The 9,405-nt window shown below is 41.1% G+C and overlaps 1 protein-coding gene across 5 annotated transcripts in view; it reads right to left on the reverse strand.

Annotated features, from left to right (window-relative positions):
- LOC112550817 (transmembrane protein 263-like) overlaps positions 1-9,405 on the reverse strand; it is a 273,093-nt gene that overhangs the window by 129,689 nt on the left and 133,999 nt on the right. Inside the window, exon 1 of one of the 5 annotated variants that reach the window (XM_025207940.1) lies at positions 5,409-5,592. The exons of the other annotated variants lie outside the window; for them this stretch is intronic. Coding sequence (XP_025063725.1) covers positions 5,409-5,592 — 184 coding nt within the window. Of the gene's footprint in view, positions 1-5,408; positions 5,593-9,405 lie in introns of those variants that run through there. 5 annotated transcript variants of the gene reach the window in all.

Raw genomic sequence — 9,405 nt, forward strand, 5'->3', positions numbered from 1 at the left:
GCTGGGAAACCCCCAGCTTCAGGAGTGCTGCGGCTGCAAACCTGGCCAGCAGCTGAAGTGTGGCTCTGGCCAGCCAGGTTCCGGTTTGGGGTGCCATGCTGTGCTGCCACATGCACTGCCCCACTTCTTTTCTGAATTAATTTTTTTGACTCTGGGATCTGCAGGGGTAAAAAAAATCCCCACGCTTCAAGGTAGCAGTGTGGGGAATGCCTGAACGCAAGGTGTGTGGCATGCAGATGGGTCTGCAGCACCACATACCCCATGGCCGTGCTTGTCTGGACGCAACTGCTTGGTGTATGTCCATGTTCAATTAATGCGATGCAATAAACTCTGGAGCTACTAGAGCCAGAGTTAACTGCTTCCGGGCACAGTGTCTACCCATGCAGGGTCAGCCCTGGGCTCTTGGTTGGTGACACTGGGCAGCAGAGGGGCTGTCTGGGACATGAGGGGACAGGCAACACCCACACTTCAGCACCCTCATGCCCCAGTCAGCCCCCATCACTGTTTACACATGCATTTTGTCACACTTAGTTACTTTGCTCTAAGATATTACTGTTTCCAATAGTTCTATTTTATGGCAGTTAATTAATTTACTGTGACCTAATATCAGCATTCGTGTAGATAGTAATGCTTGACTGTGGAGACAGTTAGTCAATTCTGCAGTAAAGTGCACATGTAGATGCACCCACTGGCAGGAAGATCAGGGTAAGATGCACCAGGTCTGTGGATTAGCAAAGATTTTACTTCTCTGCACCAGCATTACCAACCCATTTTGACAACAAGACTGACAGTGCCATCTGATTGCTTGATTGGTCCTTTCTCCATCTTCTCTCCCTCTGGGGAGAGGTACATTCTGCTTTAGAATATTTAGAAAATGGCTACCCCTATTCAATTTATCTTTCTTGCTGCTTTTCAGTGCAATCAAACTCATACGTGAATGCCAAACTGAGTGATATAACATTAAAGTCCTGGATTCCTTCAATGCAATTATTGTGACATTAACTCTATTAGTGTCATTTCCCTCTGTTTCCTTTGGAGTGCTGCATCTGGTACCCAGTTTAAGGGAATTAGCACTGACTGCGCCTCTTCTGATCAACAAAGCAGGAAGCTGAGAAGAGGACCCAATTGTTGAGGCCTAGTGGGTCAAAGGGTAATTGCTGAAGGACAGAATAGGGATCAATACATGAAGAATGTAGGTTATTATTAGAGGAAAATATACACTTCAGAATACAATTCTTTCGTTTAAAAATCAGCTTTACTTCATCTAGGGACTTGTATATCCTATTTAGTATAGCATCCGAATACTGAAATGTACGATTCCATTATATATTTTGATTCTTCTCCTCATTCCAACACACACAGTTAGAAAAAAGAAAACGATTAACAGATGGGTGAGACATTCTATGACATTCATCAGTCAGGTAGCTCAAAGAAGGGAGAGAGCGCTACCCAGCCACTCTGAAACAGATTTAGTAGCTATGCTGATAAACAAGAAAGCAGGATTCTGTATTCTACTGCTGCTGCTTGCTCCAGGTGGACATGGATCTCATTTTTAATTAGTGCACAATCCTAGACAAGGTGTGGTCACAGTGTATATAATGAGATGCATTCAAAGTCCCCATGAGCCATAGCAAACATGCTGTTAGTGACACATGCTCTGTGACTTCAGCAAGCAGACTAATGAGCTCTCTTGAAAATAAAACCCAGGAATCAATAACTAGGAAAAGGGAGAGAAACGCAATGCCCACATAATGCAGAAAACATATACGAGTACGTGGAAAAGAAAATTTGGGGAATAAGGACTATAGATGGCACATGAGTAAGGAAGACGTATACTCTGTTCTGGACCCTTGCAGTCAAGAACAAAGACAGAAGATATCAACCAAGTCTTCTGTTTTGCCTGCTCCTAAAAGCATTAAAAATAAAGCACGGGAGATAGAAAATTAATTGTGCTTACATTATTTTTGTTCCCTATACTGAAACCAAAGGTTACTTCAACTGCAGACCCTTTAAATAAATAAATAATTAAATGAAATCAAGCTCATTACTTTCAGGTATTTTTCTTACACAGCTGTCTTCATTCCAATTAAAGTAATTCAATAAAATTAATTACATTTAAATTTGATTAGTGAAAAGATACATTTTGTTAAGTAACCTATAAGTCTGGATCCAAGACTTGATGCTTTCTACCTGCAGGTGGGAGGGATGCTAGGGAGAGTTTCACTCCCCTTTGTGAGGGGGAAAAATTGCAAAACCATTGCCACTAATAAGGAAGAAGAGAGGCAGGGATAGTTCTGGAGAGAGTGTGAACTACCCTGTGTACAAGTTCTCTCTTTCTCGTTTCAGTTGCCTATACTGGAACTCCAGTCCAGTTCACCTTCTTGCCCCAGACTAACTTGACCGCTGGGAGTTTTTTTTCACAGCATATGGCTGTTTGTCATCTTTGAGTATCTCTCTTAACTATGTCCACGCTCCTTTCAATTTCACCTTTTTTGGCAATCATTTTCAAACCCAAACCAGCAGTTTATAGTTTAGGTGTGTTCAGCATGGTTTTAGCACATCTGGCCAAAGATGCACAAAGAATTAAGCCTGTTAAACACTTCAACCAACTATGTAGTACTGGTGCCCAACTCCTATAGACAACCAGACGTGCATTTCTCTATAAATGCTATGAAAAAAAACTGCATGGGACATTGAAACAACACACTTGTTTTCATTTAGAAAATTGTCATGGTTGATAGTCCTGAAGGTCACTGCCAGACTGTAAGTAGTAGTGCTCTGTCTAGTTTAGACTAGGATGAAGCCATGAAAGGGAAGAAGGAGGCATTTCTGTACATTGAGCAGTTATTTCAATTTACCCACTTGAAATGAAATGCATGAACACTGAATGATTTATGATCAAAGGCAACTTATTTATTTAATAAGTAAGCAAAGTAGGTTTCTTGAAAAGATTTATAACTCTTCTCTGTTCACTAAACAGCTATTTACCAGCCTTTGCAATCCGAAAACTACCTTAGTCCAAGTGGTACCACAGCACTCTACAAAGTTAATAAGACAGTCGATTCGCATTTACAGATCCACTGAATCCCTTGCCATATGCTTCAAACTATAATTCAAAACCTTTACAAATAGCAAAGGAATACTTTGTCCTCTAGCACTGCCATCCAAGTTATTCTTCTGCACTAAATTATCTTTTACACAAGAATAGGAAAAGCGATATTGTTCCTCACTCTCCTGTCTAAGGACCTTCACTAAATAGACCTGCTAAGTACTCTTTTTTCCCCCTGGTTCATACACATGGGCTAAACAATAGTTAGCTCACATTTTGCACAAGAAGCCAACACCATCCTGGAATGTATTAACACGAGTGCTGTATGTTAACCATGGGGAATTCTTTTACTTTATACAGCATGGAAAAGGTCTCACCTCCAGTTTTACCTAGTTTTGCACACCGCCTCTTAAGAAAGATGCGATTAACACCTTTATTAAAGCGTGGTGCAAAGCAGAGCAACAAAAACTATTAGAGGTCTAGAAAATGCAACATGTAAGGAAAGGTGCGAAGATCTGGGATTTTTTAGTGTACAGAAAACAGGAGGATTTGGAAATAGTTTAAAAAAAGAAAAGGATGACAATTAATCACTTCCTTTGTCCACTGAGGACAGGACAAGAGGCAATGGCCTTTAACAGTAACAAGGGTGATTTAGACATTAGGAAGAACAGTCCAACTATGTGGGTGGCTAAGCACTAGACTCATCACCTGGTAAAACTGTAAAATCTCTGTTTCTAGAAGCTTTTAGGTGTTATACAAAACACTTGTCTGGGAGGCCTGAGAGATTATCTCTGCCTTGAGTATGGGACTGGACTAGCAGATCTCAAGAGGACCCTTTCAGCACAATTCTTCTATGACTCTGTATGCAGTACAATTCAGATGGCCTCACTAGGGCACTTGAATGAGCTGCTCTAAATTTGCTACTCTATGTTCTCACAGCAGGAGGCTCAAATTGGAAGACATACAACACTTCTTCCTCTGACCCTTTAAACAGAAATGGCTTTGGCCATTATACTAAGAGGTAGCTGAATTATCAAATGTGTTCTTGTATGATTGCAGTTACAGTTACATCTTTATATAGACACATGGACAGTCCTAAAACAACCCAAAAGGTCAAACTCAGCAATCAGCTTCACAATTGGATTTTCACAAAAGCCAAACCAATGTAGACTACCGATCTGATGATGCAATGTGGAAAAGCTGTTCGCACTAAGAGAGAGCACTGCTGGCTGGGATTTGTCATCTACACAACCTGTTTATCTTTGCATGCATGGGGGGAAGGAGGGGGGGAACCCCCCCAAAACAAACAAAAACAAAACAATCAGGAAAAATAAAGCCTGCACCATGTTATGTAAAATATATAAAAGTAACTAAGACTCCCAAGTTTTTGGCAAAGCACAAATGCATCCACTGACTGGACAAAAACTAAGGATCCTAACTTGAATCAGGACAAAGACAGGCCTGTTAAGATTAATTTACTGTTAAAAATGGGATTCTTGAATACAGGTCTTCTCCACATATTAAACTGTGTTTTAGAGAAGGATTATTTTCTACGGCAGAAAGAAGCTGGAGTGATTCATTATTAGAGAGTTTCTTTTTAGAAAGTTTCTTTTGAAAAAATAAACTCTTAATGTAGATAGAGCCAATACTGGCAGGAATTAATGCTTTGATCATAACTTGAACAGACAGACAGTCATCATAAAACAGAATAGGTCTGACATAAATGAGGAATTTAGCATGTGATGAAAATTGGGGCAAAAAATTGGAACTAGGTACTGCAGGAGACTCACCTCACAAAAAAGAAGAAAACACAGTTCACAAGCTTGCTTCATAAAAATTACATTTCAAAACACTGCTTTGGTCTCCCTAGGTTAGAGTTTTTACATATAAGCAAGTGACACATTATGGGAAGCTGTACCTGGTCTCACGCACTCACTTTCTCCCTGGAAGATTGATACTACCTTCAACCTTTAAAGTTGTTAACACCAAATCTTTCACAAATACCATATTCACTAAAGAAACCTTTGTACACATTACCCTGATTGTCTGTTCTGGCAAAATCTTGCAGCCTCTTGGAGAACTGTGGCTAGAACTGCAGGTCCTACTAAACAGGGATGGTTAAATTAGTAAGAGTGAAAGCCTGAACTTTACATATTTTACCATCTCTATTAGTAAGTTAAATGAGTAAACTTAGAATAAGAAAAAAAAAATGTTGTAGCAAAAACTCCCCAGTAAGCAGAAGCAAATTCTCCCTATATAGATTTCTTTCTTTCCCTTAGCGTTCTGTCAAGTGCTCAATAACCCAAGATATTTATTTTTCTTTCATCTCCTTCTTCAGGTCTGACATCCAGGCACTTACCAGATATATGCTGAGACTCCACTTTGCAAATAGACCCCTTCGTTAAGCTGTATTTTATGGGCTTTGTTTTCAGAGAGGCAGACAATGCTCTGACCTCTTGAATCACAATTCCTTTAGTGAGATGGATTTCCATGCCTATCAAGGACAATCTGATAATGGTGGAAAGAACCATGAAAAAGTGCATTGAAAACCTTAATGTTATTTATGAGCGAGAGGAATCAGCAGAAGATTAAAGACCATTTTGAACTTTAAAATTAGCAATGAGTTCGCCATTTAAGTCTGACCGAGCTCAGGCTTGTGCTTAAGGATAAATAAATGACAAGATGGGAAACTGCATCCTACTCTGTTCTACATGCTGTTTTCTCTGTTCATTTCCAACTCCCACCCTCTTGGAAAGCCATAAAAAAAACAAACAATAAGATTATTTGAAAATCATCACAGGCTTGAGAATTGATTATGTTTACAGTCTGATGCAACTTAATCTTCTACTCAGCACAGCATTGCCAACATTCAGCATTTTGTCAGAAGCTTTGTGATATTTCCTAGGTTTCTTAAAGCTGAAGCTCTTGTAGTCCATGTAATTACACAGGCCTGGCTCCATGTAAATAAGAAGTTTCTACCCTCCTGTTTATAGACAAAACATTTGAAAATGTGAACACCAGAGATATAAAAAAAATAAAAAATAAAAAAAATCAGTATGCAAAAATTTCAGATTTCTTAACTTTAAATCTCATGATTTTAAAGTTAAATCTCTCTTCTTTTTTTTTTTTTATATCTGGCTCAATTTTTGAATGTCTGCAGCTCAATCTCACTCCGACCCGGGGAAAGAATCCAAAAACCACCCATGAAGGTTTCAAATGAACCCCTGGTGTTTCTAAAAGGTAATATGTGTAATTAAAAAAAAATCTCTTGCCTTAAGCCTTTACTCTTGCTTCACTTTGTCATGGCATATGATTCTCCTTACCAGGAACAAGGTAATTCTTTCTTCAGTCCCACAATATAGTGGCAAATAGGTCAATACATGAGAATTAAAAACGCAGAATCATGAGGCTCACGTGTGTCTGGAGACTAGAGGGAAAAATTATTTACTCCTTAGTTGTATGATTTTCAAGCACATGAACACTGACACATGCAGGAGTTCTTTCTAGTAGTCAGGAAAAATTAGGAAAAGGGGAAATTTTATTCTGAATGCTATATAATGATGTTTAAAAGAATCATAAATATTTACAACAACTCCACAAACTGCTAAAACTCTTGCCTAGCATTGGCAAGTATACAAAAAGAAAGATCAGGAAAAATTCTTTTAATAGTTTTCAAATAAAAATGAAACTGGAATCTGTTGTAAAAAGTTGTGGTCAGTTTCTTTCAGAGGGCAGCCATCTTGTTAAAACTTATTTGGGGCTTTAACAATTTTATAGCAGTTTTTTTTTAGTATCGGTAAATCATACTGGAAACAATGTTAAAAATTTAAATGTGTTGTTTAACCAGAGAAGGTCAAAACCCTCTAAAGATTGTTACAGTTGAAAAGGAGCAAAGCTACAGCTTGAGACACTGGGTTTCTTCTACTTTTCTTCACGGTTGAAAATTGGGTCTCTGGGGAAAAACAATATAAACTTTCAGTTAATCATGAAAGTATTTGTCTTTTGAACATCTAACAGAACTGTGCAAAAGAGTGCAGTGTTATATCCAGGTCACTCTCTCAGAGTCCAGTAAATCTGAATGCCTAAATTTAAAAGGAAAGATTACTGGTTTTGCGCGTCTTTTCCATTGCTACATTCTCTGATAGCTCGATACACCTGCAAATGAGAAATTTTAGTGGCCAGTACCCTCTTACTAAAAGATATGGACAGCTAGGGGAAGAGAGGTTATTACTTCAGATAATTAGAAAATCACTACACACTTACCACAAACATTTGCCACCTCTAAGGCAGTATGAATAAATACAGCTATTTACTGAAGAACTTTCAGGGCAATGCAGGGATCAGAATCCCATTGACCTAACTATTAGCTTCCTACAAATTCCCTATGTTACTTGAACACCAATCTTCCCAAATCCATAGGTTAGGACATGTCCTGGTCAGCACAATGGCTGAAAAGGACCTCGGGGTTATGGCTGATCACAGGATGAACTAGAGCTGCCAGTGCAATGCTGTAGCCAACAGAGCTAATAACATACTGAGATGCATTAGCTGATGCATCATGAGCAGGGCTAAGGAAGTGATACTTCCTCTCTACTTGGCATTGGTGAGACCCCAGCTAGAGTACTGTGTCCAGTTCTGGGTGCCACATTTCAAAAAAGACATGGAAAATCTTGAAAGGGTCCAGAGAAGGGCCACAAGAATGATTAAGAGCCTGGAGGACAAACCTTATGACAAAAAAACTAAGGGATCTTGGGACTGTTCAGCCTGGGGAAGAGAAGACTGAGGGGGGACTTGGTGGTCATCTATAAGTATGTAAGTGGTGAATATTGGGAGCCAAGGGAAAAACTGTTCACTAGGGTGCTCCAGGGGAGGACAAAGAGCAATGGCTATAAACTGTTAGAGGATGGTTTCCGGTTGGATGCAAGGAAGAACTTCTTTACAGTAAGGGTGAGCAGAATCTAGAATAGACCTCCCAAGGAGGTAGTACAGTCCTCAACCTTGGAAGTCTTCAAGAGGAGACTGGACAGACACCTTGCTGGGATCATTTGATCTCAGCAGTATTCCTGCCAGGAGCAAGGGGGTTGAACTCTATTGATCTTGTGAGTTCCCTTCCAGCCCTTCATTTCTATGATTCTATGATCCAAGAATCATAGAAAATTAGGGTTGGAGGGGGCCTTAGGAGATCATTTAGTCCAACCTCATGCTCAAAGCAGGACCATCCCCAATTATATCATTGTGGCCAAAGTTATGTGTACCTGGGTCTTGAAAGCCTCTAAGAATGGAGATTCCACACCCTCTCTGGGTAGATTGTTCCAGTGTTTACTACCCTCCTAGCAAAAAATTTTTCCTGAGATCTAACCTGAACTTCCTTTGCAACAACTTGAGACCATTACTAGGAGTGTGCAAAGCAGGTCCTATTCGATTCAGATTTGGACTCAAGCTTAATCAGGGACAGTAATTCAATTCGTTGATTCAGATCACTGTCCCTGATTCAATTTGGCCGAATCTGAATCTGAAGATTTGATGCTGATTCGGAGAATCAGTGATTCAGACACAGACACAGCTTTAAAAGCTTTTTCTACATACCTCGAGGTACCAGATGTGGCTCATGATCGCTGCGATGCTGGGAAGGATGGAGCATCCCACAGGAGTGCGGGGTGGGGGGGGGCCTCCACGTGCTCACTGGTGAACCCAGAAATGGACCGGAAGTACTTCTGGTCCACTTCTGGGTCTGCTGGAGAGCACACTGGGGGCCCCCCATGCTCCCTCCCAGATCAGTGATCAGCTTCAGGGGGACCCTGGGTGCCCCCCCCCAGACCCAGGAGGCACAATCGCCAAGCCGGAGGGGTGCGGGGGGGGAGGGGGGGAGCGCACTCCCTGGCAGACCCAGAAGTGGACCAGAAGTGCTTCTCGTCCACTTCTGGGTCTGCTGCCGAGTGCACTGGGGAGCCCCCCGCATGGGACACACTGTGTGCCCCAGCATCGCGGCATTCATGAACCCTTGCTACCTAAAGGTAGGTAGAAAAAACATTTAAAGCGGTCTCTATGTCTGAATCTTCGAATCCTTCTGAATTGATTAGGAGGGATCCAATTTGATTTGGAAAGATTAAAGCAGGGGTGGGCAAAATACGGCCATTCCATCCAGCCTGCGGGGCCCCTAAAAAATTTAGAAAAATTAATATTTCTCTGTCCTTGGTTCCTGTCAAAAGTGACAGGAACCAAGGGCAGTAGGATCCAGGGGAAGCCCCAGCGGGCCCGTCTGCCCCACCCCCCAGCTGGAAGCCCCAGCCAGGGCTTCTGGCCTGAGACCATGCAGCTGCCCCGTGATGGAACCACAGGTAAGGTAAGGGGGAGGG

This window comes from Alligator sinensis, unplaced genomic scaffold (assembly GCF_000455745.1).
Source record: "Alligator sinensis unplaced genomic scaffold, ASM45574v1 scaffold592_1, whole genome shotgun sequence".
Classification (NCBI taxonomy): Eukaryota; Metazoa; Chordata; order Crocodylia; family Alligatoridae; genus Alligator; species Alligator sinensis.